This window comes from Crotalus tigris, unplaced genomic scaffold, assembly GCF_016545835.1.
Source record: "Crotalus tigris isolate CLP2741 ecotype Arizona unplaced genomic scaffold, ASM1654583v1 scf7180000017628.32516253702:7417878, whole genome shotgun sequence".
Lineage (NCBI taxonomy): Eukaryota > Metazoa > Chordata > Lepidosauria > Squamata > Viperidae > Crotalus > Crotalus tigris.
Genome location: NW_024096523.1, coordinates 5960558 through 5980725, shown reverse-complemented (window position 1 = coordinate 5980725; position 20168 = coordinate 5960558). Strand labels below are relative to the sequence as shown.

General features: G+C 43.2%; 1 protein-coding gene across 2 annotated transcripts in view; it reads left to right on the top strand.

Annotated features, from left to right (window-relative positions):
* The first annotated feature begins 2471 nt into the window (after positions 1 to 2471).
* Positions 2472 to 20168, top strand: part of MECR (mitochondrial trans-2-enoyl-CoA reductase) — a 40999-nt gene continuing 23302 nt past the window's right edge. The window contains exon 1 of one of the 2 annotated variants that reach the window (XM_039334361.1): positions 2472 to 2659. In XM_039334361.1, the coding sequence (XP_039190295.1) occupies positions 2514 to 2659 (146 nt within the window). In that variant the 5' untranslated portion in view covers positions 2472 to 2513. The remainder of the gene's footprint in view (positions 2660 to 20168) is intronic. The other variant, XM_039334363.1, reaches the window with a different exon arrangement.

Here is a 20168-nt window from a genome sequence, read left to right as displayed (position 1 = left end):
TCTCCCTTCCAGGTGGATTAATTTTGCAAGTCCTGTCTAATGTAAGGACCCACCCCACTTTGCATCTTAAGAAGACAGAACTCTTGGAATAATTCTTCCAACAGGAATCCTTTATTAAGAAGAAGTGGTTGCAGGGGTGCTAGACAGGACTTGGGGTCCAAGCCCTCCCATTCAAGGTTTTAAGGGGTTCCCCAGTAGTCCCACCCAATCAACCCCCCTTCCAGTGATAGTTTCAGGTATCACAATTCCACCCCCTTTTTTCTTTCTTCTGTCTGGATGGAGACTTCAGATAAACTACATGAAAGGCAGATACCCTTCTTTGTTATGGTAAGGTTCTTTGGTGCTAACGCTTTGAGGTTACAATAAACACACATTCAGCATTCAGCTCCTTAGAAGTATACTGAAGGAAGTGAGGGCCATAAAGCCCCTTTGTTCTCCCCCTTCTCTCCCTCTTATGGCAGAATCCAGAGAAGGCAGAATTGGGAGTTTCTATATTTGATAATTAAAGATGAAATATAATTGGATTCTGACACCTATCTTGGAAAAAAATACCGTTCTGGTCACCAGGAATGTTGGAAAAATTGCAGGAAAAAATAACCCCCAAAGAAAAATAAAATCAAGGGGCAGAAATAGCCTCTATTTGAAAACTGATGGTTTGGGACTGTTTGGGTCAGTCCCTGGAGTTTTGACAACAATTGAGCTCAAAAATTCTGTTCTTAAGTGAGACATTTATTAAATGAGTGTTGCCTCATTTTATAATGTTTCTTGCCACAGTTGCTACGTGAACCACTGCAGGTGTTAAATTAGTAACACAGTTGTTAAGTGAATCTGGCTTTCCCATTGTCTTTGCTTGTCAGAAGGTCACAAAAGAAAATCACATGACACCAGGAGACTGCCATCGTCATAAATATGAGTCAGTTGCCAAGTGTCTGGATTTTGATCACGTGACCATGGGGATGCTGCAATGGTCGTAAGTGTGGAGAGGTCCTAAGTCATTTTTTCAGTGCCATTGTAACTTAAAATGGTCACTAAGTGAGCTGTTGTAAATTGAGGATTATCTTTATTTTTTGTTTGTTTCATTGATTTTGTACCATCAAGTCAATTTCAACAACTAAATCTACTGAATAGATTTTCTCCATGACCATCTATCCCTAACCTGAGCCTTTAGGTCTTCAAAATGTGCTCCCACGGCCTCTGTAACTGAATCATTCCACCTTGCTGCTACAGTAGTAGCCTTCTTCTCTTTCCTTCCACTTTTCCCAGTATTAGAGGCTTTTCCAGAGCTGGCCTTTGCATAATGTGTCCAAAGTAAGATGATTTGAGCCTGTTGGCACTATTTAGGTCAGAACAAAATAAGGGGAAATTGTAGAGGTTTATAAAACAATGTACAGCAGGCCAAAAGTAGATGATATATTTTCCTTTTGCACAAGGTATTGAGAGAAACCTAGACTATTAAGCTTAGAGTGGAGACCTCCCAATATTGCAACACAGCCTGAAGCATACAAAATCATTTACTATTGAAGGAATTGATTCTGAGTTTCTTTTTCTGGACTGCCCATGTTTGAACTCAATCTCTCTTTCATTGCCTTCTCCCACCGTATCAAAATTGGTTTCAGTTTTATTCTGATTTTGGTCAGTTGCCCCAACTGACAGTCCAGAACCCTTTATGAAATTGCTTTTTCGATATTTTGAGTTGGAAATAAAAATCGCCTATTTTGTACTCCCAAGTCTGGTAACCACACAAAGCAACCACTCGGGAGAGGGGCGCTTTTAACAAGCTCAGGTTAAAAGGTTTATTTTTTAAAAAAGGGCACCACCGAGGTAAGTAGCTTGGAACCATATTGCTGTTCTGGGATGCGGTTTTCATTCTCTGCGGCTATTGATACGTTCTTGTTTTTATGGCTGCGTTTTATTGTTCAGCTGTGGGAAGTCATCCCCGGAACTTGGTTTAACTTAATTAAAATATCGCTGCAAACGGACCGATCGTTTTTTTCTCTGCTGAAACGCGCATGCTGCTGTATATATTCTTGCCTTTGCAATTACCTTTGCATTTCCGTTTTAGGTTTGTCAGTTATTATTATAGGTTGCTACTGCGAGCCCACCATAAAACTTAGTTGCCTTTCAATAACATCTCGCGGCGGTATAAAGAGGCCGTTTTCATTCTGCGAGGAGATACCCACACCCGACGATATAGGTTGCGATTTACGACTGCATTATTTTACTGATTTCTTTTACAGTTATTGTAAATCGCCCAAGAATTTGATGAAGGCGTACAAGCGCGGACAATAAATGTATGTATGTATGTATGTGCGGGCAATACGGTATTTCCCATTCCTCACAATTTCTCCATCGCTGCTAGCATCGAGGGGGCGGGGCCATTGCGCAGAAGGCGGGATCGGGGCGGAGTCAGTACGTTCATTTAGTACTACGATGATATAATTTAAACCGCCCGAGTAAAGTGGCGTGTCGTCATCACCGCCGCGCCGCGGGCTCTAGTGTTTGTTGCTATTAGCATGGCGGCAGTCGGAGGGTCACCAACTCGGGCGCTGCGGTTCCTTTTTGGTTACGGCCTCCGCGCTCGGTCAGCCGTCGCAGCGACGATCTCGGGGCCTCGAGGACTGGTCTACGAGCAGCATGGAGAGCCTGCTCAGGTCCTACAGTAAGCAGAGAAAGGCTGGGCTTGGCGACCTTTGGCCCCCGAACTGGGGCTGTGTTATTGAGGCATCAGTCGCAAATTGGATTAGGATGGTTTTTATTATTATATACACAACAGTGTGAAATCACAGCTGCCAATTCTTTAGCTGGCGTTTGGCCTTCTATGTCTGGAGTTCTTCCCAAGAACCCAGAATGTTCTAATACAGGGGTCTTCAAACTTGGCCCTTTTATGACTTGTGAACTTCAACTCCCAGAATTCCTCAGCCAGCGTGCCTGGCTGAGGAATTCTGGGAGTTGAAGTCCACAAGTCATAAAGGCCAAGTTTGAAGACCCCTGTCCTAATATATCAATGTGGTATTTTTGCGTGTCTAGCCAGGGTGGCCTTTTGCAATTGACAATGAGAATTTTGTCCATGCGCAGATTTTCTAAGTGCCATCCAAAAATTTTTTGGTATGGGTACCCAGTGTGCTGATAGCTAATAGGACCACCCTGTCTGGTTTATGCTATAATCTTTCAGTTTTCAGATCTTGAAACTCCATTTCTTGGTTTTCAACATCTTCATCAATGATTTGGATGAGGGGATAGATGGGGAACTCATCAAATTTGCAGATGACACCAAGCTGGCAGGAACAGCCAACACTCCAGAAGACAGGCTTAAGATACAGGAGGACCTGGACAGACTTGAACACTGGGCGCTGTCTAACAAAATGAAATTCAATGGTGAAAAAAGTAAGGTTCTACATTTAGGCAAGTAAAACCAAATGTACAGGTATAGTATAGGGGGTACCTTGCTCAATAGTAGTAACTGTGAGAGGGATCTTGGAGTCCTAGTAGACAATCACTTAAATATGAGCCAGCAGTGTGCTGCATCTGCCAAAAAAGCCAACACAGTGCTGTGCTGCATTAACAGAGGGATAGAATCAAGATCACATGAAGTATTAATACCACTTCACAATGCCTTGGTAAGGCCACACTTGGAATACTGCATCCAGTTTTGGTCACCACGATGTAAAAAAGATGCTGAGACTCTAGAAAGAGTACAGAGAAGAGCAACAAAGATGATCGGGACTGGAGGCTAAAATATATAAGGAAAGGTTGCTGGAATTGGGTGTGTCTAGTTTAACGAAGAGAAGGACGAGGGGGGACATGATAGCAGTGTTCCAATATCTCAGGGGCTGCCACAAAGAAGAGGGAGTCAAGCTATTCTCCAAGGCGCCTGAAGACAGGATGAGAAGCAACGGATGGAAACTGATCAAGAGAAGCAACTTAGAACTAAGGAGAAACTTCCTGACAGAACAATTAACCAATGGAACAACCTGACTCCAGAAGCGGTGAATGCTCCAACACTGGAAATTTTTAAGAAGAGACTGGATAGCCATTTGTCTGAAATGGTGTAGGCTTCCTCCCTGAGCAGGGGGTTGGATTTGATGACCTTCAAGGTCCCTTCCAACATTATTATTATTAATATTAATATTATGGATAATCGCACAGTAAGCCATATGTTCAGACTGGATTTGGCATTTTGTTTACCTATTGAGTCCTTACCCAGGACCTGGGATAGGCAGATGTGGATGTTTGATGGTATTACAGATATCGTCGCAGGATGGAAGCAGTTCCTAGTAAGGCCGCCTTTTGCAATTGACTAATAGCGAATTTGTCAATGCCAATGGTGTTCAAGTGGTGCTCCAGTTGTTTTGGGATTGCACCCAAGGAGCCTATCACTATTGGTACTACCCTTGCTTGCTTTTGCCACAGTCTTTCTATTGTAGGTCTTTGTATTGTGTTATCTTCTCCAGTTCTTTCTTGTCTATTCTGCTGTCTCCAGGCACTGCCACGTCCACTATCCAGACTTTTTTTTCTGTCTTATCGACAATTGTTATGTTGCAGGTGCTTGTCTGTTTGAATTCTGAAGTTGAAGTCCCAGAGCAGTTTAATTTTATCATTTTCTATGACTTTCTCTATTTTATGATCCCACCAGTTTTTGCTTACAGGCAAATGATATTTTTTGCAGATCTTTCAATGCACCATTGTTTCCACACTTCTTTTCAGCCACAGTTTCATCTGGTGTGTGACATGCCAAGACTTATCTGTTTGTATTTGGAAATCCCATAATGTTTTAACCTCATTTTTTGCTACTTTTTCAACTATATGTCCCCACCAATTTTTCATTATTGGCACATGGAATTTTTTTACAGATGTTCCAGTGAATCAGTTTAGTGTGTTATGTTGTTTGTTGACTGTAAGATAAGATAACCTTTATTGTCATTTTTTTACTGTGGGCACAACGGCACACATCAAAAATGAAATTTAGTTGCCCGCTCTCAAAGTGAAACACATACATGACACACACCTAAACATACTATGTACAACATATGTATAGACCCACACCCCTACATATACATAGCAAATAAATATTAAATACTGTCCATATTGAATATATAATGGAAGGAGGAAGCTTAACAAGGTTAATGCTGTATGGAATGAAACTATGACTGAATCTGGATGTTCTGCTACGGATACCACAAAGCCGTCTCCCAGAAGGTAACAAGGAAAACAGGTTGTGAAGAGGATGTGTAATGTCCCAGATAATCTTACGGACCCTGCTCAAGCAGCACTTCTGTGCTATGTCCTGGATGGGAGGGAGGGAACTGCCAATGATCTTTTCAGCCATTCTCACCACTCAGTGCACCGCCTTCCTGTCTGAAGCAGTGATGCTTCCAAACCAGACTGTGATGCTATATGACAGGATGCTCTTGATCGTCCCCTTGTAGAAAGTGGTCAGGACAGGGGAAGGAAGGTGTGCTTTTCTCATGCGACACAGAAAATGCAGGCGCTGCTGTGCCCGCTTCACCAGTTTCTCACTGTTGAGTGACCAAGCCAGCCTACTTGTTAGTTGCATACCCAGGAATTTGATGCTGCTCACCTTTTTTCCATGAGCTGATTATATGATCTGTTGATTTTACTTCTTTGCACAAGTTGCGCTTTGAATAATTTGATGATTTTTCTATCCTATCTCAAGGCAGTAAACATACCTAATATTCCTTCCTTACTCCTATTTTTCACAAGAACCCTGTGAGGTGGATTGAATTGAGAGAGGGGACTGGACCAAAATCTCCCAGCCGACTTTCATGTCTAAGGGAGGCCTAGAACTCAAAGTGTCTTGGTTTCTAAGCCAGCACTTTCATCACTACACCAAACTGCCTCTCTATTGTTTGTATTGCTAACCTTTTCCTCAGGGCTCAATATTAGCTAGAGTTGTAGTGAAAGCAGGCTGTAAATGAACAAAGGATCACTGGATCAACATTACTTTCAAGAGATGTGGATTACAGCAGGAAAATAGGGTGGTCCCATAGATTGTTTCTCAATTTGCTAAGCTGTTCTGTGGTGTGTTTACTTTCAGGGTAGAATATTGTTGTTTTTCCTATAATTATGAGGTAATACCTGCTGCAGTTGAGAACCATGAACCGTGGTTTGCAAATCATGACTTAGGGTTGGATGATATGTATGAACAGACAAATTATGGTTGAATCAGTTAAGCAAAAATGGCTTACTGTGGAGGTGAACAGAGCTTTAAGTCGCTTTTGGGCTTTCTTTCATGGCTTGGCAGATGAGTAAAGGTATCTTGAATCTTCCATTTTGCATGATGTTGGATATGCATCTATTCATCTCTCCATCTATAATGTTCAAACTCAATAGACCCATAGGAGATATTTTGCTAGCCTTGTAGTAGTAAATCCTTCCGTTCTCCACTATTCAGTCAGAACTGAAGAAACTTCTTGGGTGAGAAGCGAAACATCTTCAAGGAAAAACAAAGCAAGTCCAGCTGCCTTTTGAAAAAGCACCTTTGGTTCAGTTTTGAAAATGTCTGAAATCTTAGGGAATGTTTATTAATCAGTGGCTAGATTCATAATGTGAATTGAAATGAAGCTTTATGATTTGTGATAATGTAAAGGGAAAACTAAGCATTTAAGTTCCACAGTATTGTGAGAATCAGCATTGTGATTACAGTATTTGAACAGTAGTATTGTTGTCGTTGTTGTTGTTAATTGCGAAGTCGTGTCCAACCCATTGCGACCCCATGGACAATGTTCCTCCAGGTCTTCCTGTCCTCTACTATCTTCTGGAGTCCATTTAAGTTCACACCTACTGCTTCAGTGACTCCATCCAACTATCTCATTCTCTGTCGTCCCCTTCTTCTATTGCCCTCAATCTTTCCCAGCATTAGGCCCTTCTCCAGTGAGTCCTTCCTTCTCATTAGGTGGCCAAAGTATTTGAGTTTCAACTTCAGGATCTGGCCTTCTAAAGAGCAGTCGGGGTTGATCTCTTCTAGGACTGACCGGTTTGAACGCCTTGCAGTCCAAGGGACTTGCAGGAGTCTTCTCCAGCACCATAGTTCAAAGGCCTCAATTCTTTGTCGCTCAGCCTTTCTTATGGTCCAACTTTCACAGCCATACATTGCAACTGGGAAAACCATGGCCTGGACTATACGCACTTTTGTTGGCAGGGTGATGTCTCTGCTTTTTAGTATGCTGTCTAGATTTGCCATAGCTTTCCTCCCCAGGAGCAAGCGTCTTTTAATTTCTTGGCTGCAGTCTCCATCTGAGGTGATCTTTGAGCCCAGAAAAATAAAATCTGTCACTACCTCCATTTCTTCCCCATCTATTTGCCAGGAATTGAGAGGGCCGGATGCCATGATTTTGGTTTTCTTAATGTTGAGTTTCAAGCCAACTTTTGCACTCTCCTTCTTCACCCGCATCAAGAGGCTCTTTAGTTCCTCTTCACTTTCTGCCATTAGAGTGGTATCATCTGCATATCTTAAGTTGTTGATATTTCTCCCGGCAATCTTAATTCCAACTTTTGATTCATCTAGCCCTGCCTTTCTCATGATGTGCTCTGCATATAAGTTAAATAGGTAGGGCGACAGTATACAGCCTTGCCGGACTCCTTTTCCAATTTTGAACCAATCAGTGGTTCCGTGTCCAGTTCTCACTGTTGCTTCTTGACCCGCATATAGGTTTCTCAAGAGACAAATAAGATGGTCTGGTATTCCCATCTCTTTAAGAACTTGCCACAATTTGTTGTGATCCACACAATCAAAGGCTTTAGCATAGTCAATGAAGCAGAAGTAGATGTTTTTCTGGAACTCCCTAGCTTTCTCCATGATCCAGCGTATGTTGGCAATTTGATCTCTAGTTCCTCTGCCTCTTCGAAATCCTGCCTGTACTTCTGGTAGTTCTCGATCTACATACTGCTGGAGTCTAGCTTATAGGATTTTAAGCATAACTTTACTAGCATGTGAAATGAGTGCAATTGTGCGATAGTTTGAACATTCTTTGGCATTGCCTTTCTTTGGAATTGGAATGTAAACTGACCTTTTCCAATCCTGTGGCCACTGTTGGGTTTTCCAAATTTGCTGGCAAATTGAGTGTAGCACTTTTACTGCATCGTCTTTTAAAATTTTGAATAGCTCAGCTGGAATACTGTCACCTCCACTAGCTTTGTTGTTGCTCAGATTTTCTAAGGCCCATTTCACTTCACATTCTAGGATGTCTGGTTCGAGGTCAGTGACCATCTCATTGTGGTTATCTGGGATGTTAAGCTCATTCTTGTATAGTTCTTCTGTGTAGTTTTGCCATCTCTTCTTAATCTCTTCTGCCTCTGTTAGGTCCCTGCCATTTTGGTCCTTTATCATGCCCATCTTTGCATGAAACGTTCCCTTCATATCTCCAATTTTCTTGAAGAGATCTCTGGTCCTCCCTATTCTGTTGTTTTCTTCTATTTCTTTGCACTGTTCATTTAAGAAGGCATTCTTATCTCTTCTAGCTACTCTCTGGAATTCTGCATTCAATTGGGTGTATCTTTCTCTTTCTCCTTTGCCTTTCGCTTCCCTTCTTTCCTCAGCTATTTGCAAAGCTTCCTCAGACAGCCATTTTGCTTTCTTGCATTTCTTTTTCTTTGGGATGGTTTTAGTTGCTACCTCTTGTACAATGTTGCGAACTTCCATCCATAGTTCTTCAGGCACTCTGATCTAATTCCTTAAATCTATTTGTCACCTCTACTGTATATTCATCAGGAATATGATTTAGTTCATACCTGAGTGGCCTAGTGCTTTTCCCTACTTTTTTCAATTGAAGCCTAAATTTTGCAACGAGAAGCTCATGATCTGAGCCACAGTCAGCTCCTGGTCTTGTTTTTACTGACTGTATAGAGCTTCTCCATCTTTGGCTGCAGAGCACATAGTCAATCTGATTTCTATGTTGACCATCTGGTGATGTCCATGTGTAGAGCCGTCTCTTGGGTTGTTGGAAAAGAGTGTTTGTTATGACCATCGTATTCTCTTGACAAAATTCTATCAGCCTGTGCCCTGCTTCATTTTGTACTCCAAGGCCAAACTTGCCTGTTATTCCGGTTATCTTTTGGCTTCCTACCTTAGCATTCCAATCCCCCATGATGATAAGGACATCATTTTTTGGTGTTAATTCTATAAGGTGCTGTAGGGCTTCATAGAACTGGTCAATTTCATCCTCTTCAGCACCAGTGGTTGGGGCATAGATTTGGATTATTGTGATATTGAATGGTTTGCCTTGGATTCGAATTGAGATCATTCTGTCATTTTGGGGATTGTATCCCAGTATTGCTTTTCCTATTCTTTTATTGACTATGAAGGCTACTCCATTTCTTCTGAGGGATTCTTGCCCACAGTAGTATACCTGATGGTCATCTGAGTTAAATTCACCCATTCCTGTCCATTTTAGTTCGCTGATTCCTAAGATGTCGATGTTCAGTCTTGTCATCTCTTTTTTGACTACATCTAGCTTGCCTTGATTCATGGATCTTACATTCCAGGTTCCTATGGAGAAAAAATCTTTACAGCATCGGACTTTCCTTTCACCACCAGATATATCCACAGCTGAGCGTCCTTTCGGCTTTGGCCCAGTCGCTTCATTCTTTCTGGCGCTACTAGTACTAGCCCTCTGCTCTTCCCCAGTAGCATATTGGACACTTTCCGACCTGAGGGGCTCATCTTCCAGCGTCATATCTTTTTGCCTTTTAGTACTGTCCATGGGGTTTTCATGGCAAAGATACTGGAGTGGTTTGCCATTTCCTTCTCCAGTGGATCACATTTTGTCAGAACTCTCTGCTATGACCTGTCCGTCTTGGGGGCCCTGCACGGCATAGCTTATAGCTTCATTGAGTTACACAAGCCCCTTCGCCACGACAAGACAGTAATCCATAAAGGGGTACAGTAGTATTGTGTTTATTTATTTGTATTCCACCTGTATTATTTTTACATGATAATACTGAATTGGGTAGTTCTTGCTCTTTTTGTGTTGCAAAGGTCTCCTGTACAGAAAATGTAAAGGGTATAGCTTAATTACCAGGAATATTGTGCACAGTAATAATCTCTGTTGAGATAACACATTAAAAAAAACAGCAGAACTTTCTCTGGCTTTGATGAGATTTTAAATTCTGATTGTTATATTATTAAAATATGTTCTATATAGATTATTCTGGCTTGATAAAAACATCTGCAGCTTTTGAATAGAGCTTTTGATTCAGCTCAAATATTGAATGTAATTCTTCTCTGTCCAATCTGAATCTACATTTGGGGGGGGGGGTGGAATTTTTTGCAGAAATTCTAAGTTGCCATTGTTAATTTGCCAAAAGTCTCCATTTGCTTGGAGAATGGGTGTTAAATCCAGTATAGTAAGTTTTGAAGGCCTGAAGTTATAAAAAGGGAATTAAAGAAATTATGCCACATTTTGATATTATAGAATATGCGAGTTTAGGATAACCAAAGTCAAGAGGAGTCTGGTAGCACCTTTTTAGTCTAACAAATTATATTAAACAGCTTGTGTTTGATTTGAATGCTTGCTATGTGCCTTGACTGATATTTAAAGGTTGTAAATGTTACTTTCTCCATCAGGATGGATGTAGACTCCACTGATTGGGTAATTTAATCCCACCTGCTCAGACTAAGACAAAAAAAAAAAACTGCCACGCCTCCTTCTGGGTGTGGCTTCCCAGTTTTGTCTTAGTCTCGTGCTCAGCAAGACGCTTTTCAGAAGGCTCCTTAGCTAAGTTTGATTCTTTACTTTTTTTCTTTTAGGCTAATCAAATTAAAATTGGACACTTTAAATTCAAATTGATTAACAATTAGATTAATTTGGCTTTCACTTCCAAATTAAGAGGATTGCGTTGGGGGGGGATAGGGACTCTGTCCTCCCTCCCCTGCAGCCCTTTGGGCTTTGAAAAGGTGGCGGCAGGCCTCGTTCGTTAGGGAGCTCCCGTTCTGACGATCTGTAGCCTCTTCGCAATTCTGCCAAGTCAGCTGGGGAGCGGAGGTCGGCCTTTGACTCAGAGACCTCCTGAGTGATTTACACGCGTCGAGGCCTTGAGGGAGAATTCCTGACTGCAGCTTTATCCGGATCGCAGCTGAGGCTGCTCTACTAATCGCAAGTGCTTGGGGACTGGGGGAGGAATCCCAAATCAGCCTTGGGCTCCCCTGCTGCGTAATTGATTCTCCTGTTTAAAACAGGACAGGGTTTTGCTTCTCCAGGCCTTAAAGGCCTGGCGGCCGCCATTTTGGCCGCATGGTTTAGTGCGGCTGCTACTAGGAGGGCCCACGTGGCGGGCGCCATTTTGGAGGCCTAACTAAAATCCTTGGCAGTTATTCCTGCATTATTGCAGACTCATAGTTGTTGCCTGTGTCAATTGGTCTGTGAGCAGACCTGTTCAGGGGGGAAGATATTCTTGCATCCACAGTGGTTGTGGTGAAACTTGTGGGGGCTACTCCAGGTGTGGGCCTTGGATGCATTGAGCAGACCAAGGTGTTATTAACTGGCCCTAAGGCCTAGAAAGAGGAGCGAAGAGATTCCTTTGTTAACCACCTGTTTCTCAATTTAGCCAGTGACCTTTTGTCACAAGGCCTGTACAGACAGCATTAGAACACTGTCTGGCTGTTCTTGCCATTGACTTCTGTTCAGAGCGAGGATCGGTTTTCCATCTCTGACTGTGATCTGCGTGTTGGGTTCCTCCCCCCATTTCTAGGTACTACTGTCCAGGAATACCTAGACGGCAATGGCAGACAGCTCCTCGCCCCAGGCTTCTCAGTCTAGTGTCCCCCCCGCTCAAGCAAAGCGCAGATCTGAAGAATTGGACATGGGGGGGGAAGAAAAAAGCTAAAACCAAACATCTGTCTTCCAAAGATATTTCCAAATCAGCCGAGCGAGAGGCCACAAGGAGACACTTAGCATTGGAGAGAGAATTCTCCAAGGCACAAAGGCTCCGATCCAGTGGGACTGAAATGGTTTCCCCCGCCCCACTGGATACTCCCTTGACAGAAACTCAATTTGAATCATCTCAGGATGCCCCAAGACCTTGGTCTCCTCGGGGGGAAACCAAGCAGGTAGGTCCTCCTCGCTCCTCTCCTTCATCAGCACACCAACCACCTGAGACCAGGTGTGCCTCAACGGAGGTTGGGGTCAGTTCCAGGGACCAAGGGGAAACGTGGTCCCAGGCTCAATTTCAGGCCTTCATGCACCACGCATTCAGGCAGTTTATGTCATCAACTGAGAGTAGCCAGGTGCAGTCCCATCCTACTCCTCCCGCATCTGTTCCCCCACCTCAGGTGGAGCATGATACTAGACCTAGCTCTGCTGTCTCGGAGACATCCTCACAATTAGGGGAGGAGGGATCAGTGGAACTGGGAGTAGCAGACACTCCCTTGTCTGAGGAGGAGGATCCAGCTCCTGAACAGGTGACCTCTTCCGGGTTTTTTGATCCGTCCATTTTTCGGTCACTCCTCGTAAGGGCCATTGACACGGTAAAACTTACCTCAGCCCAGGAGGAGACACCTTCTTCCTCATCCAACCGGGAAGCCAACCCTCTGTTTGCGGAAAAGGTCAAGGAGGAACCGCAGATTCCATGCCCTCTAGTCTTCAGGTCTACGGTGGAGAAGCAGTGGGCATCCCTTGCTACCACTCCTTCACAGAGCAGTTTAGACAAGAAACTTTACAATGTCTCTTCTTCTTTCGCTTCTCTTCTAGAAGTCCCATCTGTAGATGCTCCGCTGACCTCTCTGTTCTCCAATACCGCCGTCCCGGGGGACATGGCTGAATTCTTGAAGGCAGAGGACAAAAAGTTCAAGTTCTCCTTTCGTAGAGCTCACCAATCTTCGGCTTGGGCCATAAGGGCGGCAACCTCATCCTCCTTCTTTGCACGCTCGGCGATAATGTGGTTGCAGGAACTCCAGACGCTCATTCCACCAGATCAGGTCAGAGTGCACCAAACAATAGGGAAAATAGTGGCAGCATCCGAATACATTGCGGATGCATCCTTACACTCGGCTAGATGTTCGGCCAGATCCATTGCAGCCTCGGTGGCGTCACGTAGGCTGCTCTGGTTGAAGCAATGGCGCACGGATTTAAAGGCAAAGTGGCGCTTAGCAACATCTAGATACAGTGGCACTCACCTTTTCGGCCCGGTCCTAGAGCCGCATATTATTGAGGGCAAGGATAAGCGCAAGGCGCTGGCCCATCCCTCTAAAAAACCAGATAGACAGCCCCAACAAGACTTCCGTAGGCCATCATTCCGTCCCAGCGGTTCCTGGGATTGGAGGCAGCCCTTTCGGGCAGGGCAGTCCTGGGATTGGCCCAGAGGCTCGCGATCCTATTCTTTCAGACAGGACCGGCAACAGGACCGCCAGAGTAGTGCAGCCAGGGGTCAGTTCCAGACCAAGCGTCCCTTCAGGGGATCGGGCAGTCGTCCTTACAGGCGGTCCAAGTGACGCCAAGGAGGACTACCCCATTGGGGGTCGACTGGCACTGTTTTACGATGTTTGGGAAAACACAACCACAGACGCCTGGGTCAGAGAGACCATAAGACAGGGTCTCTCCCTAGAGTTTCGATCTTCTCCCCCAGATCGTTTTATACAGTGCCCGGTTTCAAACAATACATCAAAAACACAACTAATCACAACAGCCATCGCTCATTTATTAGAGATCAGAGCCATAGAAAGGGTTCCTCAGGAACAGATCGGGGAAGGGTTCTACTCCATCCTGTTTGTAGTTTCCAAAGCCTCAGGCGGTTGGAGGGCAATACTGGACCTAAAGGGTCTAAATTACTTCCTCATTTACAAGAGGTTCAAGATGCAGACCCTAAAGTCCATCTTGGCAAGTATCAGGAAGAGGGATTTCCTTTCCTCCATCGACCTGACAGAGGCTTACTTACACATTCCGATCATCCAGGAACACCGCAGGTTCCTGCGGTTCTGTTACGCACACAAACACTACCAGTACCGGGCTCTCCCCTTCGGCCTATCCTCGGCCCCGAGGGTCTTCACAAAAATCTTGGCCGTGCTGGCGGCTCATCTAAGGATGATACCCGTACGGGTACAGTGCTACCTGGACGACATACTGATACAGTCCAAATCTTTCCAATCAGGGCAGTCGGACCTGGCAATCACTATTCAAACACTTCAGGATCACGGGTTCTCCGTGAATTTCAAAAAGAGTCACATCACACCCACAAGACGTCTGCTCCATCTAGGAGCTCTGATAGATTCCAGCCTATGCAAGGTATATCTCTCCCAGGAGCGCCAAGTCAGCATCCGGAAGCTGACACTGCAGATCCGAAGGGAAAAAAGAGTACCCCTGGTACAATTATCCCAACTCCTGGGGAAGATGGTCTCTTGCTTGGGCATCGTTCCTTGGGCCAGACTGCACTCCAGGAACCTCCAGTGGTTCCTTCTTCCTTTTCAGAAACGCAACATCAGCGCCTCCCACAGGAAGGTCAGGGTTCCCCATCACACTCTGTCCTCCCTCCTATGGTGGACCTCGTCCACCTTGTCCAAGGGCACTCTGTTCAAGGAACCCACCAGAATCACCCTCACCACAGATGCCAGTCTGTTCGGTTGGGGAGCCCATCTTCTGAACCACTTAGCCCAGGGTCAGTGGTCCAGTTCAGACCTGGCTCACAATATAAATTGGCTGGAGCTCAGGGCCATCCACCTGGCTCTCCAAAGATTCTCCTCCCTTGTATCAGGGAAACACGTATTAATCCTGACAGACAACATCGCGGCCAAGGCTCATGTAAACAAACAAGGGGGCACCCATTCTTGGACACTCATGCAGGAAGCCCAGGCCATAGGGCTGTGGGCAGAGTCCAATCTGAGGTCCATCAGGGCAGAGCACATATCAGGGGAGGCGAATCAACAGGCAGACTCCCTGAGCAGGGTTACAGTGGATCACTCAGAGTGGAAACTAGACTCAGTCCTGTTCCAGGAAATATCATGCAGGTTCAGACAGCCCATCCTAGATCTCTTCGCCTCTCCGAACAACACACAGCTCCCCAGATTTTTTTCCAGGTTTCCGACAAGGGGGGCGGAGGGAACGGACGCCCTCCGGAGCAGATGGCCGGAGGGCATACTTTATGCATTCCCTCCTCTTCCACTAATACAAGCGACGATCCGCAAGCTCATCCAGGAACAGGCAGAGCTCATTTTAGTGGCTCCATATTGGCCAAGACGCCCGTGGTTTGCCGACCTGGTGGACCTGTCACTTTCACTTCCATGGAAGATTCCCCCGGACCGAGTAGCTCTCAGCCAGGGGAATCTCCAACATCCGGATCCACAGTGGCTCCAATTAGCCGCTTGGCACTTGAGCGGGAGAGTCTGACCAAACAGTCTTTCTCCTCTGGGGTTATTTCCGTCATCCAGGCCTCAAGGCGTCCCTCGACCAACAGAATTTATGACGCCACTTGGAGAAGTTTTTGCTCTTGGTGTACCAAAAAGTGGCTTTCACCACTCGCTGTCTCCATCCCAGACATATTAGATTTCTTACTTGAGGGGTTAACTAGAGGTCTGTCAACCAGCACCATACGTAGGCAGATAGCAGCCTTGTCGACGGTTCTCACCTGTGACAACCAGGTTTCCCTGTCCCAACATCCAGCAGTCAGTGCCTTTCTCAAGGGTGCGGCAAATGTAGGGCCACCCACGGTTCATCGTTATCCATCCTGGGACCTGTCTAAGGTGTTACAGGCTTTAACGTCCTCTCCATTTGAACCTCTGAAAGTTTGCTCCCTTCATTTCCTTACATTGAAGGTGGCCTTCCTAGTGGCCATCACGTCGGCCAGGAGGATTTCAGAATTGGCGGCCTTGTCGGTCAGGGAGGACTTGTGCATGTTCCATGAGGATAGAGTGGTCCTCAGGTTGGATCCTGCATTTGTTCCAAAGGTCAATACGGGGTTTCACCGCTCTCAGGAACTAGTCCTTCCTAACTTCTGTCCTAACCCTTCCCACCATCTGGAAAGACGGTGGCATACCTTGGACGTGCGCAGGGCCCTGCGCCATTACATTAAACGAACCTCGGCCTTCAGGAAGTCCGAGGCATTATTCGTGTCCTTTCAACCCTCCACTATGGGTCGGAAGGTCTCTTCTTCCACCATTGGTCGTTGGATTAGGACATGTATTTCCAGGGCTTATATTTCCCAGTCCCTTCCGGTGCCTTCACATATTACCGCTCACTCTACACGTAGTGCCGCTGTCTCAGTGGCTTGGTCTACCCAGGCATCACTCGAGGAGATTTGCAGGGCAGCGACATGGTCCTCTCCTTCCTCATTCATAAAACATTATAGGATAGATCAATTTGCAGCAGCTGAGGCTGCTTTCGGTAGGAGAGTCCTACAGCAAATAGTGGGTTCTCAGGGGTCACAGGCCTAGACTCCCTCCCTATAGGGACATGAGCGGCTTTGGTATGTCCCAATCAGTGGAGTCTACATCCATCCTGATGGAGAAAAGAGTGTTGTCTTACCTGAACGCTTTTTCTCAGCAGGATGGTGTAGACTCCACACCCACCCTGTTAGTGTTGGTCTAGGCCTGTGTCTTTCTTTTTTGTTTGGAGCCTTGCGTCTGGAAGCTTCGCCTCGACAAAACTGGGAAGCCACACCCAGAAGGAGGCGTGGCAGAGTTTTTTTTTTTGTCTTAGTCTGAGCAGGTGGGATTAAATTACCCAATTAGTGGAGTCTACACCATCCTGCTGAGAAAAAGCGTTCAGGTAAGACAACGCTCTTTTTTCAAGAAATGGTAAAAAGAGTCAAGAGGTATATATACATTACTTCTAGATGGATAAAACAATGTATACTAGAGAGCCATTGTAGTGGTTGAAATATTCAATCAAAACCAGGATGCTCAACCATTGAAACATGAAAGATTGCTATCATGTCACCCCTAGTCCTTCTTTTCATTCGATTGGCAAACCCAATTCCTACAGCCATTTTTTCATATGTTTTAGCTTCCAGTCCCCAGAGAGAAAGAACCAGCAAAATGAAATGCTGTAAATAAAGTCTAAGGTAAGAAAGTGGGACTGAACAATTCAAACAGTGCCGCTTCAAACCGCAAGTCAAAGAACATCTAAGCTGTAAGAATCCCCATGGTGAATCCGGGTGAGACTTTTCCTTGCTACTCTCTCTATTCTATCTTGTTTTTTGTGCCTATAAGAGCCTTGTTGGAATTATTTCCCTGGCTTGAAAAAGCAGCTTCTACATGTTTGGAAAGAAAGGCATTGTATAAAAATAGAACAAAATTTTAAAGACTATATTTTATTTTCATATTTTTTGGGGTACAGAATCTTTTTTTTTCTCTTTCTAAGAACTGTACTATTATCTTATGCTGGAAGATTATTTCTTTTTTCACATTATACTTTAAAAAATAGAAAAAAGGAAATGGTGTCTGGAAAATATCTTTTTTTAACCTACTGAGGACATCTAGTGGTGAAAAATTAATACTGCAACTTCTGGTTACTCTTTGAAGATGGAATAGACCTGACCTTCAAATTATTTTTGAAGAGAAAAGATAGGCTGTGCAACTGTGGGAATTGTGTGGGTGGACACTGCCTAACCTTTATTAAATATAGCTGCCACAAAAAAGAAAAAAGAGACTCTTTTTAATTACTATCAAAATGGAGAAACCTCAGTTATAATTAAACTGTAAACTTATATTGGAAAAGATTTATGAGGCTACTGCAGAAATATGTGCTACAATGAAAGAGTTTACTACAGCATTAAGATCCAGAAATCTCACTTCAAACATTCAAACTGATGTCCAGACTACATCTGACTATTCTATAAATCAAAACATATCAGAAGAGGAATCAACAGAGATAAAAGAGGAACTTATTTTATCTTATCAACTTTCTATCTGTAACTTTGAGGAACAGAAGAAGCAAAGACTAAGATTTGAAACTACAAAGCAACAATGCTTTAAGGATGAGAGAAATAGATGCCTAATGCAGAGGATGGGATTCCTATCCTTTCGAAGGCCACTGCAAGCAACAAAAATAGATCTACTGGCTGAAAGAGAAGCTTGGTTATGGAAACCTGTCTGGCACAGAAAAAAAGCCAGAATCAGACTGAAAAGAGAAATTTAAAATTGTGTAATGGATTAAAAGGCAATGTTGGATTTATGGACTGTTTTAAGGATTAAGATTTAGAGTTAGAAGTAAGAAAAAAATATAGGAGGGTGATTATTAGAATAGATATTTTAAATAGATTAAGAATGTACCTTTTGGAATAATAGGTTTATTTTGATGAAAATTATTATGCATTGGAATTGAAAAAATGTTGACTTTCTAGATTTGGATGGTTTCAATAATTAACTGAGTGTTTAAATGAGTAAGATGACCTTTCTGTATGATAACATAGATGTGATAAGGCATGATAATCAATTGGATAAAATTTGAATTTTGTTTAATGAATTAAAATGGTTTAAGGTTTAACATTATTTTGTTATCTTAAAGAGATTGATCGACTGGGATTATATATGTATAGGGTAGATTAATATTTTATTTTAATTAGGATATCTATTGTGTAGTGGAAGAAGAAATAAATGAGATTGGTGATAAAATGAGGGATGTGAGAGATTAAGAATTAGAATATATCTGGAAGGGATACCTGAATTGATAACTTGTTGATTTAAAGTTAAATTTGATTATGGTAATTGTAAACTGATAAAAGTTTTAAAACAGGTTTAGCAGTAATAGAAATTTAAATTAGAAATGGAATATTTTAAACGTATTATGCTATTTGAGGGAAATAGAGAGGGGACAGTGAATGTATTGAGTTGAGTTGTTTATATATCTTTTCACTTTTAAATGTTTGATTACCCAAACACTACGGTGTGTCCTGAGTACTTTTTCTTAAGAATTAAAAAACCAATAAAATGTGTTTTTAAAAAGAAAAAAGATGGTCTGTGCAACATAATGAGATGTGTCTCATGGAATTTTTCTCTGTGTTGGTTTTATTATATTTAATTCTTCATTAGCCACAAAACCTATTCATCCAGCATTTCTTAAGAACATTGAAATTAGCCACATACTTGTTCTGGACTGGAACGTAGCTGACAAAAACCGTAGAATTAAGCTGCAAAAGTAAAAGACTTAATCAACATTACTGGGTTAAAATGTCCATTTGTAGCAGTCTTTGATTAAGTTGTGAATTGCTTTGCCTTGACCTGGGTTTGAATGGGCCAAAACTGTTTTATCACAACAAACTACAAATTATGGTTTGCTAACAATGACTAGATTCATAACAAAGCACATGATTAGTGAAATATGTGAAACCTGTCTACAATTAGCAATGGAATGCTTAGGCTGTGATGTTTAAGAAGGTGGTGGTGAGAGAGAGGGGGGGACGGAGAGAGAGAGAGAGAGCTATCACTGCAGAATAGATACTTTTTTAAAAAGTTTTAAAAATTTAGCATGTGCTTTATTAGTTTAACACTAGGACACACATTAGCAATAGCACTTAGACTTGTAGACTGCTTCATAGTCATTTACAAAACTTCAACTTTGCTCTCTGCAGTTCTGGAGAGTAGAAGTAGAAGGTCCTCATTTTCAGATGACAAGAAGCAATTTCTGAGGAAGGTTAGAACAGTTTAGTGGTGGGAAGGGTAGCAATAGCACTTAGACTTATATACTGCTTTACAGTGCTTTACAGCCCTCTCTAAGAGGTTTACAGAGTCAGCCTATTGTCCCCAACAATCTGGGTCCTCATTTTGCCAACCTTGGAAGAATGGAAAGCTGAGTCAACCTTGAGCCAGTTAGGATTGAACTCCTGGCAGTGAGCAGAGCCAGCCTGCAATACTGCATTCAAACCATTTGCACCACCACAGTATAAGATTTTGTTAAAGATGTTTCCTGTATTTGTATCTCTTTATATTGCAAGTCATCAAAATTAGTATAATTGAATGTTACCCTACTAACAAATTAAATGTGTTATTCCCCACCTCAAAATTATCTTATTTCTAGAAAACTTAGCATGCGTACATGCTTACTTTTTGCCCTATCTTATACCTACCTATTACCCTTGATTTTTTTTTATTGGAACTAAATAAACTTCCTTGAGTTTAAAATTGGTATCAGAGACATGTTAGTTGACGTGGGTATAATATTAAGTATTTGGTAGACGTTGAAAATTAATTTTTTTAGTCACGTCACCTTCATTGTGCAGCTCCAACC